The 22,985-nt window shown below is 43.7% G+C and overlaps 1 protein-coding gene across 6 annotated transcripts in view; it reads right to left on the reverse strand.

Moving 5' to 3' along the window:
• LOC137379619 (tubby-related protein 3-like) overlaps nucleotides 1-22,985 on the reverse strand; it is a 115,418-nt gene that overhangs the window by 61,806 nt on the left and 30,627 nt on the right. For 5 of the 6 annotated variants that reach the window (XM_068050697.1, XM_068050698.1, XM_068050696.1 and 2 more), the window contains one exon: nucleotides 1,964-2,126. In XM_068050697.1, coding sequence (XP_067906798.1) covers nucleotides 1,964-2,126 — 163 coding nt within the window. Of the gene's footprint in view, nucleotides 1-1,963; nucleotides 2,127-14,907; nucleotides 14,995-22,985 lie in introns of those variants that run through there. The other variant, XM_068050699.1, reaches the window with a different exon arrangement.

Consider the following 22,985-nt stretch of genomic DNA (forward strand, 5'->3'; position numbering starts at 1 on the left):
TTCTCTCACACACACACAAAAGAATAGATGGATAGAGAGCAAGAGGTTAATTGGTTTGAGGTGAGGTAGGTATTCGGGGTTCATGCTAAACCTATTGAATCTTCTCAGCGGACAGTTTCTTTTTAAAGTTGCAGGCCTGGGTGTTCGTAGTTTTCTGGTCGTTAAGACATCAGGCTGGAGGAGGTGGTCACTTTCAGTTCCCTGCTGCACCAAGCTGAAGTGTAGAATTCACAGAGCTCTTTTCTTGTTTTGGCTGGCCTTTCCACAGCCACTGGCTGAACTTCCTTTCTGTGACGCTCTTGAGATGACCTCGCTCCCTCTCTTAGTCTTGCTGGAATTCAAAATGGCTTTTTTGTTGCTGTACTGAGAGAGCCGAGGACAGACCAGTCTGATGATGCTGTCTCTAGCCCTGTCCTGAAAAGATTCCCCTCTTTGTTCCTCAAGATGATTACCTTTTAGGTGAATTCTTCTACGATTGACTTTGCCCATGTGGCTTCAGGTTTCAGTCCTAGCTGGGCTGTATAACGGCCTTGATGATGGCCCCATTCTGAGATGATGAGGGTCATTCACACTTCATTGTAACGGAGGTCATTCAGCGACGAGAAGTCTGAAAAAGGTCTTGTCTCATTGTGTTTGAATATAGCTCACATCCAGGTGCCGCATTTCTATGCAGACAGGGCTTAATTGATCTTCAGTCTTCGTAGACACAGATGTGGATTGGAGTGCGAGAGATGCTGAGGGTCATGTGTCTTGTCCTCAATTTTGTTGACAGCACATGTACCAGTCTCTTTAAAATTGTTCCAATTTTTTTTGCACAACTCTTCAGTTTTGTTCTGCATTTTCATTGCTGCACTTCTCGCTAGCATGACTGATCCTATGATGATAATATTTTGAAGAATAGCAAGCGAATTCTCCACGATGTCCTGGCCAATAATTATCCCTCAATTGACATCAATAGAAAAAAATATCTGGTCATTGTTACATTGCTGTTTGTGGGAACTACTCAAATGCAAACTGGCTGTTGTGTTTCCTACATTACAACAATGATTACACTTCAAAAATATTTTTGATTGCTATCTAAGGCTTGGGACATCCTGAGGTTGTGAAAGGAGCTAAATAAATACAAGTCTTTCCTTCTTTATCGCAAAGATTACATCATAAATCACAAATGTCTGGCACAAAAGCTACACCAGAACTGTGAGGACCAATCTACAGAAGTCAATTTTTGTCAAACCAGCACACTATCTCACAAATATTGTACTAGAATGCTACCACATACATTACATCACTGTTACTCCACTGCCACTGCACCATCAGTCCATTTGTCCTTTTTTTAAAAAAAAGCTTTTTCAAATCTACAGACTTTTCCAGCCTGACAGATCAGCATTTATGTAAATGACCCAAAAAAACAAGTTTACTGACTAAAATAACCTGCAAATTCTATAATATTGGGCAGAAAATTACACCTAACTTCGTAACAAGATGTTAGGTGAGACCTTGGTCCTCTTATTATCAGTAACCTCAATTAAAATCTCAGTCCCTGACAAAGTTTAAATCAGATGATAAATGTTTTGATTTATTGCAAATTTTAACAGATCAACTTTCACCTTTTAGTTCCGTTATTGAAACTTTCCTATAATTACTGAGTTTGTTGTAAAACTTCAACAAGCAACAGCCACCCAACACCAATTTCTTATCATCCTGTAAACTTTAAGGTGGAACACACATGCTCACCTGTGCAAATGACCTCTTCCCAGTTGGCCGGCATGGAATGTGTGTGATTGTGTTGATAAGCATTAAATTGAGTAATACAAACATTTCATCTACTGTACAACACAAGAACAATACAACAATTTAGATTGATATAATGCCTTCATGTAGACTATTTTTGCTCACGTCAGCCAGGTTAACAAGTGGCTGCTTGATCTTTAATGAAGTCGTTATTTTGAAACACATTACATACCATCTAGTATTCTGTTGCTGGTGATGTTGTTACGGGATTCTACTAATGGTGATTGTTCCTCACATCGTTTTGGCTTCAACTTCCGTGGCTTGGCTTCAAGGTTAGGCTGAACCATAAGAAGCTCCTGCCGTTTCTTCCTCTGCTTCTGTTCCAGCAGTGCACGCTAGGGAAAGGACGTTAAAGGATTTATGAAATAATACTTGTAAACACAAGGAGGAGGGAAAGTGTGTTAAACAAAATCAACATATTGTAGGAAATATAAATGGAATCTTGATTACTTCTCCAGACAATTAGCTTTGGAGACTTCCAATTATAGAATGGTAACAGCAAAGAAGGAAGCCATTCGGCCCATCCAGTCTGTGCTGGCTTTCTGCAAGATCAATTCAGCTAGTCCCACTCCCTGCCCTTTCCCCATAGCCCTCTTTTCAGCTGCTTATCCAATTCACTTTTGAAAGCCACGACTGAACCTGCCTCCACCACATTCTTGGGCAGTGCATTCCGATCTAAACCACTTGTTGAGTAAAAAGGTTTTCCTCATCTCACAAGTGGTTCTTTTGCTATTAATTAATGTCCTCTGGTTTTCAACCCTTCTGCCAATGGGAACAGTTTCTCCCTATTTATTCTGTCTAGACCCCACATGATTTTGAACACCTCTCTCAAATCTCCTCTTGATCTTCTCTAAGGATCACCTTGGATTCTTTCCTAAGGGCATCCTTGAATTGGTAAATTAATTAGTTTCCCATTAAAAAGAGTGCAAGTCAGGGTTCCCAGAATGACGTAAAGCTATGCAGCGAGTTATTTCAGCCAATTTGATTCACTCCACATGGTATCAAGAAACGGCTGAAGGCACTGTATACAGCAAAGGCTACAGGTTTCGACAGCATCCTGGCTGTAATGTTGGAAACTTGTGCTCCCGAATGAGCCACACATCTAGCCAAGCTGTTCCAGCACAGCTACAATATTGGCATCTACCCGACAATGTAGAAAATTGCCCAGAATAAGCAGTACAAATCCAATGCAGCCAATTACTGCCCCATCAGGCTAGCTACTCTCAATCATCAGCAAAGATAGAAGGTGCCGCCGACAGTACTATCAAGTGGCACTCACTGACCAACTTGCTCACCGATGCTCAGTTTGGGTGCTGTCAAGACCACCTGGCTCCAGCCCACATTACAGCCAAACGTATAAACATGGACAAAAGAGCTGAGTTCCAGAGGTGAGGTGAGAATGACTGCTCTTGGCATCAATGCAGCATTTGATTGAGTGTGACACCAAGGAACTCCAGTAAAATTGAAATCAATGGGAATCAGGGGGAAAGCTCTGCACTGCCTGGGTGTTCAACTCCAGAGAGCCAGTCAATAAAGGATAGTACTGGAACCAATTTTTACTCAGTCTTACATTTATTTACAGAGTGAAACATTGCAAGCATACACTTCGTAACTCAACCCCACCAAAGTTTCAATCAATGTCTCTTTATACGTCCTCAAGTGAAACCCCAATTAATGCCCTCCACCTGCATATAATTAAACACAACTGATATACAATTAACACCGGAGTCATACCTAGTGCAAAGGAAAACGGTTGGCAGTTGTTGGAGGACAATCATCTCGCTCTCAGGACATCATTGCAAGGGTTCCTCAGAGCAGTGTCCTAGGCCCACCCACATTCAGATGCTTCATCAATGATCTTCCCTCCATCATAAGGTCAGAAGTGAGGATGTTAGTTGATGACTGCACAGTGTTCAGCTCCATTCACAAATCCTCAGATACTGAAGCAGTTCATGTCCACAAGCAACCAAGATCTGGACAATATTCAAGCTTGGGCTGATAAGTGGCAAGTAACATACATGCCACACAAGTGCTGGGCAATGATCACATCTAGCAAGAGAAAATCTAACCACCTTCCCTTGACATTCAATGGCAATACCATCGCTGAATCCTTCACCATCAACACCCTGGGGGTAACCATTAACCAGAAACTTAACTAGACAGGCACATAATACAGTGGCTACAAGAGCAGATCAAAGACTGGGTATTCTGCAATGAGTGGCTCACCACCTGACTTTAAAAAAAAAAAATTCATTCATAGGTGTAGGTGTCACTGGCAAGGCCAGCATTTATTGTCCATCCTTAATTGCCCTGAAGGTGGTGGTGAGCCACCTTCTTGAACTGCTGCAGTCCATGTGATGGAGGTACTCCTACAGTACTATTAGGGAAGTAGTTCCAGGATTTTGACCCAAAAAGAAAAAAAGACTTGCATTTATATAGCACCTTTCATGACAAACAGGAATTCCAAAGTACTGTACAGCCACTGAAGTACTTTTGAAGTGCAGTAATGTCGGAACGACAGTGAAGTAACAGCAATATGCTTCCAAGTCAGGATGGTGTGACACAGAGGGGAACTTGTAGGTGATGGTGTTCCAATGCTCCTGCCGCCCTTCTTCTTCTCAATGGTAGAGGTCGCAGATTTGGAAGGTGCTGTAGAAGGAGCCTTGGTAAATTGCTGCAGTGCAACTTGTAGATCGCACACATTGCTGCCACTGTCTGCCTGCGGTGGAGGGAGTGAATGTGAATGCTTAAGGTGGTAAATGGGGTGCTAATCAAGTGGGTTGCTTTGTCCTGGACTGTCAAGCTTTTTGAGTGTTTGTGGAGCTGCACTTACCCATGTAAGTGGAGAATACTCCATCACACTCCTGACTTGTGCCTTGTAGATGGTGAACAGGCTTTGGGGTTGAGATACTCGCTGTAGAATTCCCAACCTCTGACCTGCTATTGTTGCTACAGTATTTATACGGCTGGTCCAGTTCAGTTGCTGATCAATGGAACCCCCAAAATGTTAATAGTGGAAGAATGCCAAGGGGAGATGGTTAGATTCTCTCTTGTTGGAGATGGTCATTGCCAGGCACTTGTGTGGTATAATATAACTTGCCAATTATCAGCCCAGGCTTGGATGTTGTCAGTTCTGAGGAAAGGTCATTGACCTGAAATGTTAACTTTGTTTCTCTCTTCAGAGATGTTACCTGACCTGCTGAGTATTTCTAGCATATTTGAATGTTGTCCAGGTTTTGCTGCATGCAGCACGGACTGCTTCATTATCTGAGGAGCTGTGAATGGAACTCAACACAATGCATCAGCGAACATCCCCACTCTGACCTTATGATGGAGTGAAGGGCATTGATGAAGCATCTGAAGATGATTGGGCCTAAAACATTACCTTGAGGAACATCTGCAGCAATGTCCTGGGACTGAGATAATTGGCCTCTAACAACCACAACCATGTTCCTTTGTGCTAGGTATGACTGCAGTCAGTAGGGACACCACCACCGCCCACTTCCTCTTATCAATTTGATGGCACACACTGTCAAATACCTGACAAATCCTGTCCACTATCAACAGACACAAGTCTGAATGTGATGGAACACTCTATCTGCAACAACACTCAAGAAGCTCGACATCATCAAGGTCAAAGCAGCCCATTTAATTGGTACACCCTTCATCACCGGTGTATCTACAAGGTGCACTGCAGCAACTCGCCAAGGCTTTTTAAAAGGCACCTCCCAAATTCATGACCACTGTCAGCTAGAAGGAAAAAGACAACAGGTACATGGGAACACAACTACCTGCAAGTTCCCCTCCAAGTCACACACCATCATGACTTGGAAATATATCACCCTTCCTTCATAGTCACTGGGTCAAAATCCTGGAACTCCCTGCTCTACAGCACAGCATGGGTACCTTCACCACACAGACAGCAATGGTTCCAGAAGGCAGCTCACCACCAACTTTTCAAGGGCAATTAGGGTTGAACAATTAAGAACAGCCTTGCCATGCACATCCACATCCCATGAATGAATTTTAAAAAAGTAACTGCATTATACAGATCAGGTTCAATCTACTATCTGTGCTCAGCCAGAGTAACATCCAGCTCAACAAAATTGCCCCATGTGCTTCCGTGTAGAAATAGAAAAAAATCATTAGATTCCTTTCTTTGTTCACCATCTAGCAACCCCTGTTCAAAATGTAAATGTACAGAATGGGGGCAAGGTTTAAAAACCCTGGGTCAATTCTGCAGTCGAATAACTACAGAAAGCAAGCTTGTGTCCCATGACACACCTGACACGTGATGGGCCACCTACAACTAAAGCCTGGCTACCTGACCTGAACATGTGTCAGGTTTGGTCGAAATTCCGAGTCCAGCATTCGGGCTCAGCTCGGGCCGGACAGTGCTGCTTCTGGGAAGTCACGGGATCAGCTTACCCATGATTCATCACAACTTCAGCTGCAGGAATAGCCTGCTGCCGGAACGGATGAAGGATGTTCGTGTCGGGTCGGGTTGGGTGTGAAAAAAAGTTAAAGGACTCGGGGCCCAGGTTGACTGTGGCTGGGTCAGGTTTTAATTTTATACCTGAGCCAGGCTTTACTTACAACATCAAGACAGACAACAGCTTACACACAGAAGTTCCATTTATTCAGACAGTTTCAATTGAAAAGAATTTGATTTTATATGGCATCTTTTACTACCTCAGGATGCCCCAAAGTTCTTAACAGCCAATTAAGTCCTTCTGAAGTGTACTGTAGGAGAACATGTTAGCCAACCTGTGCACTACAGTGTCCCACAAACCACAAAAAAGAAATGTCCAATTCAACTATTTCAGTGATGTTGATTGACGGATAAAGATTGGCAAGGACACCTGGAAAATTCCCTGCTCTTTTCTGAATACTCCCACTGGATCTCTTATGTGCAAATGAGAGCAGACATCTTATCCAAAAGATGCCATCTCCGACAGCGCAACACTAATTATCTGCGCCAGTCTCTGAGGTGGGGTTTGAACGCACAATATTCTAACTCAAGAGGCATATGTGCTATCACTGAGCCAAGGCTAACTCAACTGTAAGTTTCTAACTAAAATAATTACAATTGTGCACACTTACTGCCGTCATACTTTTGTATCAACTTTTTCCCCCCACTGTAAATTCCCATGTTCACATTCATAATGCAAACTGCCTGGTAACTTGCTACACTCGGGCGGCACAGTGGTGCAGTGGTTAGCACCGCAGCACCGCTGCCTCACAGCTCCAGCAACCCGGGTTCAATTCTGGGTACTGCCTGTGTGGAGTTTGCAAGTTCATCCTGTGTCTGCGTGGGTTTTCGCCGGGTGCTCCGGTTTCCGCCCACAAGCAGGTTGGTAGGTAAATTGGCCATTATAAATTGCCCCAAGTATAGGCAGGTGGTAGGGAAATATAGGGACAGGTGGGGATCTGGTAGGAATATAGGATTAGTGTAGGATTAGTATAAATGGGTGGTTGATGGTCGGCACAGACTCGGTGGGCCGAAGGGCCTGTTTCAGTGGTGTATCTCTAAAACTAAACTAAAACTAAAAAACTAAAAACTAAAACTATACTTACATGATCTGGCCACAGGGTGGAGCTGTATTATATGCAATCCAAAAATTGCTCACAATGCATTCTGAAAAATTGTCTTTTTCAAAAGTAACTAATGTCTAATGTAACAGATTGAAAATTATAGCTTGACTTTTATAATCTATACCTTGGTGATTAATCCTAGAAATCTATTAATTTTTAAAATTTAAGGAAAAAAAGGAGGCTTATGGCAGATTCAGAGCGCTGAAAACAGCAGAGGCCCCAGAGGTGTACTTGAGGTGCAGGGGGGTACTTAAAAAAGTAATTAGGAGAACAAAGAGAAGGCATGAAAAAACACTGGCGGGCAAGATAAAGGAAAATCCCAAGGCGTTTTATAAGTATATTAAGGGCAAGAGAATAACCAGGGGAAAGAGGGCCCATTAGGGACCAAAGTGACAATCTTTGTGTGGAGCCGGAGGACATAGGTGAGGTTTTAAATGATTACTTTTCATCTGTGTTCACTATGGAGAAGGATTATGTAGATGTAGAGATCAGGGAGGGGAATTGTGATGTACTTGAACAAATTAGCATTGAAAGGGAGGAAGTATTAGCTATTTTAGCAGGCTTAAATCCCCAGGCTGTTATGTGAGGCAAGGAAGGAGATAGCAGGGGCTCTGACACAAATTTTCAAATCCTCTCTGGCCACAGGAGAGGTACCAGAGGACTGGAGGATTGCGAATGTGGTACCATTAGTCAAGAAGGGTAGCAAGGATAAACCAGGTAATTACAGCCAGTGAGTCTAACATCAGTGGTAGGGAAACTATTGGAAAAAATTCTGAGGAACAGGATTAATCTCCACTTGGAGAGGCAGGGATTAATCAAGGATAGTCAGCGTGGCTTTGTCAGGGGGAAATCAAGTCTAACAAATTTGATTGAATTTTTCGAGGAGGTGACTAGGTGTGTAGAGGAGAGCAAAGCAGTTGATAATAGTCAACATGGACTTCAGTAAGGCTTTTGATAAGGTCATGCACGGGAGATTGGTTAAAGGAGGTAAGAGCCCCTGGGATCCAGGGCAATTTGGCAAATTGGATCCAAAATTGGCTTAGTGGCAGGAGGCAGAGGGTGATGGTTGAGGGTTGTTTTTCCGAGTGGAAGCCTGTGACCAGTGGTGTACCACAGGGATTGGTGCTGGGACCCTTGCTGTTTGTCGTGTACATTAATGATTCAGACGTGAATACAGGTGGTATGATCAGTAAGTTCGCAGATGACACGAAAATTGGTGGTGTCGTAAATAGTGAGGAGGAAAGCCTCAGAATACTGGATATAGATTGGCTGGTAAGATGGGCAAATAGAATTCAATCCTGAGAAGTGTGGGGTGATTTCGGGAGGACTAACAAGACAAGGGAATATACAATGGATGGTAGGACCCTAGGAAGCACAAAGGGTCAGAGGGACCTTGGTGTACTCGTCCACAGATCACTGAACGCAGCAGCACAGGTAGATAAGGTGGTTAGGAAGGCAAAGGCAAGTATGCCATATATCAGCCGAGGAATAGAATATAAGAGCAGGGAGGTTATGATGGAGTTGTATAAAATGCTAGTTAGACCACAGCTGGAGTACTGTATACAGTTCCAGTCACCACACTATAGGAAGGATGTGATTGCACTGGAGAGGGTGCAGAGGAGATTCACCAGGATGTTGCCTGGGCTGGAGCATTTCAACTATGAAGAGACTGGATAGGCTGGGTTTTTTTTTTTCCTTACAGGAGAGAAAGCTGAGGGGGGACCTGATTGAGGTATACAAAATTATGAGGGGCACTGATAGGAAAGATAGGAAGAAACTTTTTCCCTTAGCGTAGGTGTCAAGAACAAGGGGACATAAATTTAAGGTAAGGGGCAGGAGGTTTAGAGGGGATTTGTGGAAACATTTTTTCACCCAGAGGGTGGTTGGAATCTGGAACACACTGCCTGAAGGGGTGGTAGAGGCAGAAACCCTCAACATTTAAGAAGTATTTAGATAAGCACTTGAAACATCATAGCATACAAGGCTACGGGCCAAGTGGTGGAAAATGGGATTAGAATAGATAGGTGCTTGATAGCCAGCACAGACACAATGGGCTGAAGGGCCTGTTTCTGTGCTGTATAACTCCATGACTCTAAAAGCTTTGGTGAATCTATGCTTTACTCTTCCCCCCTGCCACAAGGCCAGTACGTCCTTTCTGAAGTGAATGCATTACTTCAGATGAGGTCTGGTCAATGCTCTGTACAGCCGAAACATAACTTCCTCCTCTTTGTGTTCCAACCTCCCAGAGATTATTACAGATTTGTTCAATTATAAACTTAATTTTACGTCTTACCTGTGTTTAAGGAACAAGGCACGCAAGATGGTAGAAAGATGTTTCAGGTTACAGGTTGGTTGGAAATACATACTGCATGTGGAGGAAATACATAGCAGTGCATGTAGTTTGGTACTATTAAAAGGGTGGTCCTGGGAACATTTGGACAAGGGCGATGTGATGTGGGTAAAGCATGGAGGTGTGGGATCTGAGAGTACTGAAGGGGGAATCTTTGGGTCTGGAGATAGTAGGAGAGATCGTTTAAGGATCTAGGAGTATTAGCAGCAATCTCTTTTGTATGTGGAAGTAATGGTAAGGGGCATTTTGTATATAACAGAAACACCAATCATTAAAATCAGTGATCATTCTCAAAGAAGCAGTTACAATACTATCAATGTGTACAATGCCATGGCATTCACACATTATCTGAAGAAACAACACTGGGTGGATGACTCTCAACAAAACATGGCTATCCTCTGCACAAGCAGCTGCTGACCTCAGAGAAACTACCTAACAGCAGAGGAGTACCTTAGCTTGAACATGTTTGCTGCCACTTCCACCTTCAAAGAAAGTGTGCTACACACAATGAAATAGTGTGCCAAAGGGCAATGGTTATACAGTTCCATACTTGTTAGACCCACAAGAAATATGTACTAAAGGAAGAACATTCCCTTTTACCTTGCTCTTCCTTATTTATAGTCTGGTACTTTATAAAGGAACCGAGTGACTGTAGTGACTCAGCAAGCAGCCTCATCTCCACACAACTTCCACTGGCGCTTTTTGCTGGAATGTGTCTTCAACACCCCCCCCCCAAAAGAGTCAACTTCCTATCATGCATTATTTGTAGTAGCATCTGTCTCTAGAGGATCAAAAGGGGCCAGCATAGACCATATGTTCTCGCTGTGAACAATCTACTGCCACCACAAGTTCCCGTGCTGTGGCAAGCTGCAATCCTTTAAGAGCTACTACCTGACAAGCTTTTATGACCCCCTAGCTAAAAAATGCCACAATCCAAGCTTTTCTTGTGCCAGCAGTCTATTCAAATTAGGACAAGGGACTTCCATTGTAAAAGCTGGCAAATCCAGCTACTAAGCTACTAGTGCAGATGACTTTGGCAATGGGCTCCATAGTCCCATTTTTTCCTGTCAAAATAATAATTAACAAACCAAGTCATACTCACAGAATCGTACGCCATCACCATCCCCGGGTATGTCCTGTCCCAGCGGCAGGGCAGACCCAGCAGAGGTAGCGACACAGTGGTATACAGTAGGGAGGGAGTTGCCCTGGGAGTCCTCAACATTGACTCCGGACCCCATGAAGTCTCATGGCTTCAGGTCAAACATGGGCAAAGAAACTTCCTGCTGATTACCACCTACCGCCCTCCCTCAGCTGATGAATCAGTACTTGGAGGAAGCACTGAGGGTGGCAAAGGCACAGAAGGTACTCTGGGTGGAGGACTTCAATGTCCATCACCAAGAGTGGCTCGGCAGCACCACTACTGACCAACTCCTAAAGGACATAACTGCTAGACTGGATATGCGACAGGTGGTGAAGGAACCAACAAGAGGGAAATACATACTTGACCACGTCCTCACCAATCTGCCTGCCGCAGATGCATCTGTCCATGACAGTATTGGTAGGAGAAACCACCGCACAAGTCCTTGTGGAGGCAAAGTCCCACCTGCACATTGAGGATACATTGTGTTATGTGGCATTACCACCATGCTAAATGGGATAGATTTTGAACAGATCTAACAATGCAAAACTGGATATCCACGAAGCACTGTGGGCAAACAGCAGCAGCAGAATTGTACTCAACCACAATCTGTAACCTCATGGCCCAGCATATTCCCCACTCTACCGTTACCATCAAGCCAGAAGACCAACCCTGGTTCAATGAAGAGTGCAGGAAGGCATGCCAGGAGCAGCACCAGGCATACCTCAAAGTGAAGTGTCAACCTGGTGAATCTACAACACAGGACTACTTGCCTGCCAAACTGCGTAAGCAACATGCAATAGACAGAGCGATCCCATAACCAACGGATCAGATCTAAACTCTGCAGTCCTGCCACATCCAGCCGTGAATGGTGGTGGGCAATAAAAACTAACTGGAGAAGGTGGCTCCACAAATATCCCCATCCTCAATGATGTGGGAGCCGAGCACATCAGTGCAAAAGATCAGTCTGAAGCATTTGCAACAATCTTCAGCCAGGAGTGCCGAGCTGATGATTCATCTCGGCCTCCTCCTGAAGTCCCCAGCATCACAAATGCCAGACTTCAGCCAATTCGATTCACTCCACGTGGCATCAAGAAATGATTGAAGGCACTGGATACTGCAAAGGCTATGTGCCCTGATAACATTCCAGCAATAGCACTGAAGACCCGTGCTCCAGAACTTGCCACACCCCAAGCCAAGCTGTTCCAGTACAGCTACGACACTGGCATCTACCCTGCAATGTGGAAAATTGCCCGTGTATGTCCTGTACACAAAAAGCAAGACAAATCTAACGCAGCCAATTACCACCCCAACAGTCTACTCTCAATCATCAGTAAAGTGATGGAAGGTGCCATCGACAGTGCTATCAAGTGGCACTTGCTTAACAATAACCTGCTCAGTCACGCTCAGTTTGGGTTCCGCCAGGGCCACTCAGCTCCTGACCTCATTACAGCCTTGGCCCAAACATGGACAAAAGAGCTGAACTCAAGAGATGAGGTGAGAGTGGCTGCTCTTGACATTAAGGCAGCATCTGACCGAGTATGGCATCAAGGAGCCCTAGCAAAACTGAAGTCAATGGGAATCAGGGGCTGTTGGAGGTCAATCATCTGAGCTCCAGGACATCACTGCAGGAGTTCTGCAGGGTAGTGTCCTCGGCCCAACCATCTTTAGCTGCTTCGTCAATGACCTTCCTTCAATCATAAGGTCAGAAGTGGGGATGTTTGCTGATGATTGCACAATGTTCAGCACTATTCACGACTCCTCAGATACTGAAGCAGTCGCATAGAAATGCGGCAAGACCTGGACAATATCCAGGCTTGGGCTAATAAGTGGCAAGTAACATTCATGCCACACAAGTGCCAGGCAAAGACCATCTCCAGCAAGAGAGAATCTAACCATCTCCCCTTGACACTCAATGGCATTACGATCACTGAATCCCCCACTATCACATCCTAGGGGTTACCATTGACCAGAAACTGAATTGGAGTAGCCATATAAATACCGTGGCTACAAGAGCAGGTCAGAGGCTAGGAATCCAGCAACGAGTAACTCACCTCCTGACTCCCCAAAGCCTGTCCACCATATACAAGGCACAAGTCAGGAGTGTGATAGAATACTCTCCACTTGCCTGGATGGGTGCAGCTCCAACAACACTCAAGAAGCTCGACACCATCCAGGACAAAGCAGTCCGCTTGATTAGCGCACCATCCACAAACAAGCATTCACTCCCTCCACCAGACACACAGTGGCAGCAGTGTGTACCATATACAAGATCACTGCAGCAATGCACCAAGGCTCCTTAGACAGCACCTTCCAAACCCATGATCTCTACCAACTAGAAGGACAAGGGCAGCAAATGCATGGGAACACCACCGCCTGCAAGTTCCCCTCCAAGTCACACACCACCCTGACTTCGAATTATATCGCCATTCCTTCACTGTCGCTGGGTCAAAATCCTGGACCTCCCTTCATAACAGCACTGTGGGTGTACCTACTCCACATGAACTGCAGCGGTTCAAGGCGGCAGCTCACCACCACCTTCTCATGGGCAATTAGGGATGGGTAACAAATGCTGACCTAGCGAGCGACACCCACATCCCATGAATGAATAAAAAATTATAATAACTTGCTGTTTGTTGAGAGAATGCACATCAAATGTCAGATAAAATATGTCCCCTTTCATATAATGCAGCTTAGAATTTGATTTCATGAAACAACCAACAAGGACCACAATAAATAGTGTCAATTTTAGAATAGATCATCAGCAATTCACAGACTAAGAATGCAAAAATCAATACCCTATCAATAACGCATGGATATGGATTATTGAAGTAATTCACAATTAGACAAAATGTAAAGCTTTGCAACTAGCTGTTCTTCAACTGCAAGAAATGTAAATAGTGACATCCAATAGAAGCAAGTTGCCAGAATTCTTTCACTTGCATTACATTTGCTCACTGATATAAGTTGGGTGGATGTGCAGACAGGGCCTCGGTTTAATATCTCATCCAAAAAATGACACCTTGAAGAACATTCCTGCTGGTAGCAGTTCCTCAGTACTACATTGGAGTGTCAGCCTAGATTACATGTTTGGAGTGGAACAGTTGATCCCACAATCTTTTAACTGAGGAGAGTGTGCTGCCATTGAGTCAAGGCTGGGACTGAGCCCAAGATCCCCCAAAAATCAGTAACCAGTAAGAAAGCGCATGCATCCTAAACCAAGTCAATCATGTTTGTCCTCCCAACATAAAGCAAGTGGAAGGTTTATATGGGTTGGGGAGGGAGGGGGGTGTTGAGGAAAGAGTAAGCTACTTTCAACAGGAATATTCAAGTAAAAGAAATATTAAAAAGAAAATTATGCTGAAGAATTACTTAAAATTATATGATTCAAATATGCTTTTATTACTGGTAATGGAAATTAAAAATATGAAAGTATTAACAGGTCAAAAACAATAATTTAGTGCTGGTTAATGTTTGGCATTATCACCAATGTATCTTTTAAAAAATTTTTAAGCAGATTGTTTTGCCACAGTGCATAGTTACCACAGACTGCTAGGATATAGAATGTTACAGCATAGAAGCAGGCAATTTTACCCATCAAGTCCATCCTGGCACTTTCCCATCACCCTCCTCCCCTCCCCATGAGCCAATTAATCTAATCTCATTCTCATGTTCTGTCCCCATACCCTTTAAAAGCTTGATGGCATTCATCCTAGAACGCTGAGAAAAGTTTGAGAATAGCAGAGGTTCTGACCACAATCCTTCCAATGTCCTCAGATAGTGAAGTTGTATAAGAGGGTTGGAGGGTTACCAATGTGGCACTTCTGCTAAAAAAAAAGGAATAAACCAGTGAACTACACATCAGTGTGTGCAAGCTTCTAAAGACTGAGATGCTAGCTAATGCCTCGTTTTATTAGTTAATAGGTTTGAGAGTGTACTGTCAGAAACTTCAGTACGTTATTAAGAAATGCAAGATCAGCATGTTTTCTGGCTTCTGTTGTATCTTATATTAATACAATCATAGTAAACATACCAGTCCCACATGTTCACAGTTAAGTTGCAAGCAGTCAGCCCGCTAATGGAACCTTGGACACCCTGAGGTTGATCTCTGGTGTCTTCCGTCTCCACTGCACCTACCAGGCCGCGGAAGTAGACCAAACTTTATGCCCCTTCCCTAACACATCTACTTCTGGTCACAGGATATGATGTAACCACAGCATCATGTGCTATTTTCTTTTTTGAAAAACGATAGAAAGTGGTTTTGTCTGATTCCGTAAACAGACAGTAGGCCTCATCTCTCACCTTTTCAAGGTTTCTCTGTTCAGTACTTTTCATTAGGTCACAGCTGAAGCCTGTCTTCCAGGATAGCACTTCTATTGTCTGACTTGAGCCCTTTCACTGTCAGAGTCTCAGTTAAGCATTCTACCTACCTTTAGCTGACTTTCCTTCAGTTAATTATGTTCAGCTCTTTATTAAAATCAACAGTTAAAATCTGACCTATTCATCGCTCTTTAATTTAGGGTTAACTATGATTTATGACAGTTGCCTGGGTAACTGGTTTCTTATCTAGCCGAGCCTGAACATATGAATTAGGAGAAGTAGGCCATTCAGCCCCTCGAACCGGGTCCGCCATTCAACAAGATCATGGCTGATCTGATAGTAACCTCAACTCCACATTCCCGCCTAGCCCCATTAACCTTTCACCCCCTTGCTTATCAAGAATCTATCTACCTCTTGCCTTAAAAAATTCAAAGACTCTGCTTTCATCACCATTTGAGGGGAAAAAAAAAAAAGAGTTCCAAAGATTCACGACAGTCAGAAAAAATTTCTCATCTCGGTCTTAAATGGGGACCCCTTATTTTTAAACAGCAACCCTTAGTTCTAGATTCTCCCACAAGAGGAAACATCCTTCCCACATCCACATTGTCATGACCCCTCAGAATCTTATATGTTTCAATCAAGTCGCCTCTTACTCTTCTAAACTCCAGGGGGTACAAGCCTTGCCTGTCCAATCTTTCCTCATAAGTCAGCCCACCCATTCCAGGTATTAGTCTAGTAAACCCTCTCTGAACTGCTTCCAACACATCCTTCCTTAAATAAGGAGACAAATACTGTACATAGTACTCCAGATGTGGTCTCACCAATGCCCTGTATAACTGAATAACCACCCTATTTTTGTACTCAATTCCCCTCACAATAAACGATAACATTCTATTAGCTTTCCTAATTGCTTGCTGCACCTGCATTCTAACCTTGTGCAATTCCTGAACTCGGACATCCAGATCCTTCTGCATCCCAGAGCTCTGCAATCTCTCACCATTTAGATATGCTTCTTTTTTTATTCTTCCTGCCAAAATGGACATTTTCATTTCCCTACATTATACTCCATTTGTCAGGACTTTGCTCACTCACTTGTTACCCTTTGTAGCCTCCGATGTCCTCTTCACAACTTATTTTCCTACCTATCTTTGTGGCATCAAGAAATTTAGCAACCATACCTTTGGTCCCTTCATCCAAGTCATTTATATAAATTGAAAAAGTTGAGGCCCCTGCATCGATCCCTGTGGCACACCACTCGTTACATCTTGCCAACCAGAAAATAACCCATTCATGCCTACACTCAGTTTCCTGTTAGCTAGCCAATCTTCGATCCAGGTCAATACGTTACTCCCTACACCAGGAGCTTTTATTTTCTGCAATAACCTTTGATGTGGCACCTTCTGGAAATCCAAGTACAGTACATCCACCGGTTTCCCCTTTATCCACAGCACGTTACTTCTTCAAAGAACTCTAATAAATTGGTTAAACGTGATTTCCCTTTCACAAAACCATGTTGACTCTGCCTGATTACAACAATCGCTGACAGGTGCAAGCACTCGACAGGTCGGTGCAGCACATTGCACTTCAGAGTATTCTGCACTAATTGCTTCCAGATAACCACAATTTCTCCTGAAAGTTTTCCCATGAACCTTTTTGGCAGTTTGGACCCACCTGCAGTCACACTTCAGTTCATATATTATATCATGATTTTCTATTTTAAACTCTCTAGCTCCCCACTTTTATTATACTTTTGTGCATTAATATTTTAGTTATGGATTCCCTTAGCTTGGCAATTCCTTCTTTCTTTGCCTTCTTCCCCATCCTTTTTAACTATCCAGACCACCTTACTTTTTCAATCTTTCTACCTTCTTATTACTAATACGCCTAAAGCTACATACTCTTCCACGTTCCTGGCTGTACTTTCTTGTTTTTGGCTTCCTGCACATGATTTTAGATCCTCTCACTCAGTTATAGTTAACCTCCCTAACAGAGAGTTGTCCCAGCTCTTTTCAGGTATGGGCCAGCTCGTTGTACACCTTACTCTGCTCTATGGTCCAGCAATCTGAGCCTCTCGCTCTTACGCTATGGTTCCAATATTATTCTCTCTCATGCCTGGGGAATGCTCATTTCCCAGATGCTACAGGGGGAAAGGGTGGGAGGAATCAGTTATGTCAAGTGTACACCCAGGGATAGGCACCAAAATGTTGCACCATGGATACCTGACAAAATTTTTGACTCAGCTACGGATATGGGGGCAATTAATTTGTATATAAAGTGCATAGCCAACCTAATGCCATCAAAACAATGTCCTATTTTTTCCCTCTTTAATGAGTACCTGGCATTGTTTTTGCTTACACAAGTCGTCAATGTCTGCCCACACACTTGATGTAGCGATGCAGAGAATCCAGATAAAAGTCCAATTGTCAGTTGAGATCTTGATCTCTTTCTCGCCCCTCTCACTCTCTCTCTCCCCCTCTCTGCGTCAATCCCTATCCCGTGTGTCCATCTATCTCTTTCCCTCCACCCTCCCCTTTCATCCCCCACCCCCTCAGCAGGCTTCTTAGAAAAAAGAAATCGGAGTCTGTTAGAAAACCCCAAACTTGCCCTTGGTTCGGAAGCCGCTGTTCCCGCTCCCAGCACCTGTCAGCTGTGAAACTGAAACTGATGGCTGTGACTTTTTTTTTTAAAGTCAGACTTGTCTGGAAAGTCGTCGTCAATGGGAAATTTCTCATTCTTGAGATTGCCAGCCCTGGACCTCCAAATTTTTACCACGGACACGTTGCCAAACCCTGTCTCCACCCGCATTTCATTGCCCAGAGTTTTCAGGCTTTCATCAAGAGCTGGAGCAGGATCTGCACCTACAATGGGGCAAATGGGTAAGTGACCTTATTGCAGGTTGAATTAGATTCTGTGGCCTGGAAACCTTCTGGCTGTTGCTGGGATGACCCAGCAGCCAGGTTTTGGGCAGCCTTTCTATCCTTTGATCCCTTGTTTCCTAGTGTAAGGCTCTGCCAGATCATGTCGAAAGTCTGATTCGCCATCAGTGCCAATCCATTGTATCTTTCCAGCCCCTGGGCTAGGGGGGAGCAATTTTGGGAACAATCTCTCTGGTTAGGCAATTAATCTTTATACTTTTCCAAAGACCTAGCATTATCTTTTGACTCTCCTCACCCCATGCCCGACTTCCCAGGTGGTTGCAATTTTTGGTGAGATAAATTAAAGTGCAGCTAATGGCATAATGGCTATGAACACAATTTACACATTACTGTTAAATTGCCTTTGTAAGGTATTCAAAGGTCAGAGGCAGACACCTGGTGGCCTGATTTGCTACTAAATCGGAGCAAAAGAATGCAGAATTTTAAGCATGAATTACATTCAACACAACTCGAGTTTCCGTGCTTTTTGCACTAGTTTTAAAAATTGTGCCAGAAACAGGCCCCTGTCACATAATTGGTCACATCCCCATGATAAATAAATCGCCATTGGGAGCTTCCATGAATTGCACTCATTTGCAGGCCTTTGAAAAGCCTCTAAAAATTAAGTTGGTTCTTTTAGGTGCTAGGAGACTAATAAAAGGAATGTTTTTAATGTTTAAAAAAAAAACTGAACTATACTCCACTAAGTTTTTTTTTCCAAAAAAGTCATTTTCAGTCAGTCATTCAAACTCGAGTTACTCAAAGGTGATGGATTGACACTGATTACTGATTTTCATCCTCATTTTCAAATCCCTCCAAGACTTTGCCCCTGCCTATCTCTAATCTCCTCCAGCCCCACAACTCACCCAGAAATCTGCATTCACCCAAATCTGGCCTCTTGTACATCCCTGATTTTAATCCCTCTACCATTAGTGGCCACACCTCCAGTTGCCTAGGCCCCAACAACCCTCTCCCTCATTTTCTTCCTTTAAGACACCCCATCTCTTTGACCAAACTTTTGGTCATCTAACCCAATATCTCCTTTTATGGCTTGGTGTAATACTTCATTTTATAATGCTCCTGTAAAACGCCTTGGACCGTTTGTTGATGGTGGCAGCTGTTGTAAAACGCTTTTTTTTGTGATAAACTCAGTTTCAGCTGCATTAATCAAACTGCACCTGGTTAGCACTCTTAACTATATCAATGAATATTTTTGAAAGCAGCTTTTTTTTAAATTATGTTTTAAAACACTGCTTGATTGCACAAGTTCATGGCAGATGCTTCTTTCACCAATATGAGTTTGAGCAGAAAATTGAGAAAAAACACTTCAAAACAGGTGCAATCCTGTTTCACCAAACTGCACCAAGAGCAGAATTTTTTTTTATTCGTTTATGGGGATGTGGGCATGGCTGGCTAGGCCAGCATTCATTGCCCATTCCTAATTGCCCTTGAGAAAATGGTGGTGAGATGCCTTCTTGAACCGCTGCAGTTCCTGTGGAGTAGGTACACCCACAGTGCTGTTAGGAAGGGAGCTCCAGGATTTTGACCCAGCGACAGTGAAGGAACCACGATATAATTCCATGTCAGGATGGTGTGTGGCTTGGAGGGGAACTTACAGGTGGCAGTATTCTCATGCATCTGCTGCCCTTGTCCTTCTAGGTAGTAGAGATCGCAGGTTTGGAAGGTGCTGTTGAAGGAGCCTTGGTGCATTGCTGCAGTACATCTTGTAGTTGGTACACACTAATACCACTGTGCGTCAGTGGTGGAGGGAGTGAATGTTTGTGAATGGGGTGCCAATCAAGCAGGCTGCTTTGTCCTGGATGGAATCGAGCTTGTTGAGTGTTGTTGGAGCTGCACCCATCCAGGCAAGTGGAGATTATTCAATCACACTCCTGACTTGTGCCTTGTAGATGGCTTTGGAGAGTCTGGAGGTGAGTTACTCACTGCAGGATGCCGAGCCTCTGACCTGCTCTTGTAGCCACTGTATTTATATGGCTACTCCAGTTCAGTTTCTGGTCAGTGGTAACCCCCAGGATGTTGATAGTGGGGGATTCAGCAATCGTAATGCCACTGAATGTCAAGGGGAGATGGTTAGATTCTGTCTTGTTGGAGATGATCATTGCCTGGCACTTAAGTGGCGCGAATGTTACTTGCCACTTATCAGCCCAAGCCTGTATATTATCCAGGTCTTGCTGCATTTCTACACGGACTTCTTCAGCATCTGAGTCGTCGCGAATAGTGCTGAACATTGTGCAATCAGCAGCAAACATCCCCATTTCTGACCTTATGACTGAAGGAAGGTCATTGACGAAGCAGCTAAAAATGGTTGGGCTGAGGACACTACCCTGAGAAACTTCTGCAGAGATGTCCTGGAGCTCAGATGATTGACCTCCAACAACCACAACCATCTTCCTTTGCGCTAGGTATGACTCCAACCAGCGGAGAGTTTTCCCCAATTCCCATTGACTTCAGTTTTGTTCGGGCTCCTTGATGCCATATTCGGTCAAATGCTGCCTTGATATCAAGGGCAGTCACTCTCATCTCTTTTGTCCATATTTCAACCAAGGCTGTAATTGGGTCAGGAGCCGAGTGACCCTGGTGGAACCCAAATTGAGCGTCACTAAGCATGTTATTGCTAAGCAAGTGCCACTTGATAGCACTGTCGACGGCATGTTCCATCGCTTTACTGATGATCGAGAGTAGACTGAGGGGATGGTAATTGGCTGCATTGGATTTGTCCTGCCTTTTGATACAGGGCACACCTGGGCAATCTTCCACATTGCCAGGTAGATGCCAGTGCCATGGCTGTACTCGAACAGCTTGGTTAGGGATGCGGCATGTTCTGAAGCACAGGTTTAGATGGGGATATTTGTGCAGCCACCTCCTCCGGTTAGTTGTTTAATTGCCCACCACCATGCACGACTGGATCGGTCAGGACTGCAGAGTTTAGATCTGATCCGTCGTTGTGGGAATCACTTAGCTCTGTCTATCGCATGCTGCTTATGCTGTTTGGCACGCAAGTAGTCCTATGCTGCAGCTTCGTCAGGTTGACACCTCATTTTGAGGTATGCCTGGTGCTGCTCCTGGCATGCCCTCCTGCACTCTTCATTGAACCAGGGTTGATCCCCCCCAGCTTGATGGTAATGGTAGAATGGGGAATATGCCAGGCTATGAGGTTACAGATTGTGGTCGAGTACAATTCTGCTGCTGCTGATGGCCCACAGCGCCTCATGGATGCCCAGTTTTGCATTGCTAGATCTGTTCAAAATATATCCCATTTAGCATGGTGGTAGTGCCATATAACACGAAGGAGGGTATCCTCAATGTGAAGTTTAATTTTTTTTTAATTCAGCGCAGAGAATTTCCTTGAAGCGAGATTTAACAAATACCATTAAGGAGGGTGACACATTGCAACCGATTACTTGTAAGTCTTCCTCCCTACTTCCAAATGCTCATTAGCTTTTGTATATTTTTGAAACTATCACTAAAAATATGTAGCTTAACCAACTGTATTAATGGAGTCTGAATACCGCTGAGTAGGGCTTTAATAATTTCTTCAAGGGTTTACCCTTTACAATAACAATTTTTTAAAATATAAAACTAGTCACCTACGCACAAGAAAGCAGCAGGGTTTCCTTGACAACAGGACACCACATTGATGACATTTCGTCATGCAGTTGCTGAACTGCAAGTTCCCATGGATACTTCAGAAGAATCAGTGAGCAACTCTCTCAAAATGGAGAGCATTGAAGCAAGCTCTAGATTTACCTTCCCATCACAGCATCAAAGGGGGAAAAAGTGTGTCTATTGTGCTATTGGTAGTCTCAATGGCCTGTTCTTGTGTTTTTGTTTGAAGTTACACGCTTGATGTGGAGTGCTGAGTGATGCCATTCCAACTTCCAAGATGACTTCCAGAATATTAAGTGCTCATTACGAGCTCTGCAGATTATTCTAAAACAAGTTATACATTTCAGCCAATGTCATAAAGACCATTTGCCACGAGAAAAAAAACCTAAGAGAGATTTCTAATACTGGATTTTGGCTCTTGGCACCGAAGCAGATGCTGACGATCCATCTGGAAAAGATCAATAGATGATGCATTCATTAACCAATTATTTGGGAGGTAAAGGGTTTGAACACTGCTGCAGCGTGTCCATCTAGCAGAGACTGGAGCACCAGCTCTGGATTATAGATTAATGTCGAGCAGGGATATTCACATTGCCGGGTGTGGGTACCCCTCCCTCAACATATGCAATACCAGCTGCAAACAGTGACCATGCACAATCATGGCAATGCTCTTGTATTGGCTGCACAGATTTCATCTGCAGTCTCTCTCTCTCTCTCTTTTGCTATATGGTGCATTGTGCTAGATGACCGACCCTTCAGAAGCACTTGTAGTTTACACATACATTGTGACAAAGAACTGGTTTGGAAACAAAGTAGTAGTTGATTTGGCAAAATTAGGGCTGTTAACATCTGTGCAGCAGGCATCCCTGGTATACTCTGCATGAATTTTTCAGGCGCTTCTACTATTTTACAGTGATTGTCCACGGTATGCCGTTGTGACTGTCCAATGAAACCAATCTGTAATTATTACCAGCTTTGGGACTAATTGCAGATGATATGTCCAAACCAGCAGTCTCTTGGTGCAGGTTCATCTAAATCATTAAAATGAGAATACCTTGGCAATCGTGTCCCTCCTAAAATCAGCAAGTTAACAGCTTTTTGCACCAAATGTTTTCCTGTCTTTTTAGTTTTAAAATGCTGTTTAAATAACAAGCACTGATGAGACCACCACTGTGACTAGTTGCTTTGTTAGAGACAGTTTTGAGATGAAATAATGGACACAGATCAAATTACGAGATTGAGGCATAAT

This window comes from Heterodontus francisci, chromosome 18 (assembly GCF_036365525.1).
Source record: "Heterodontus francisci isolate sHetFra1 chromosome 18, sHetFra1.hap1, whole genome shotgun sequence".
NCBI classification, from domain to species: Eukaryota; Metazoa; Chordata; class Chondrichthyes; order Heterodontiformes; family Heterodontidae; genus Heterodontus; species Heterodontus francisci.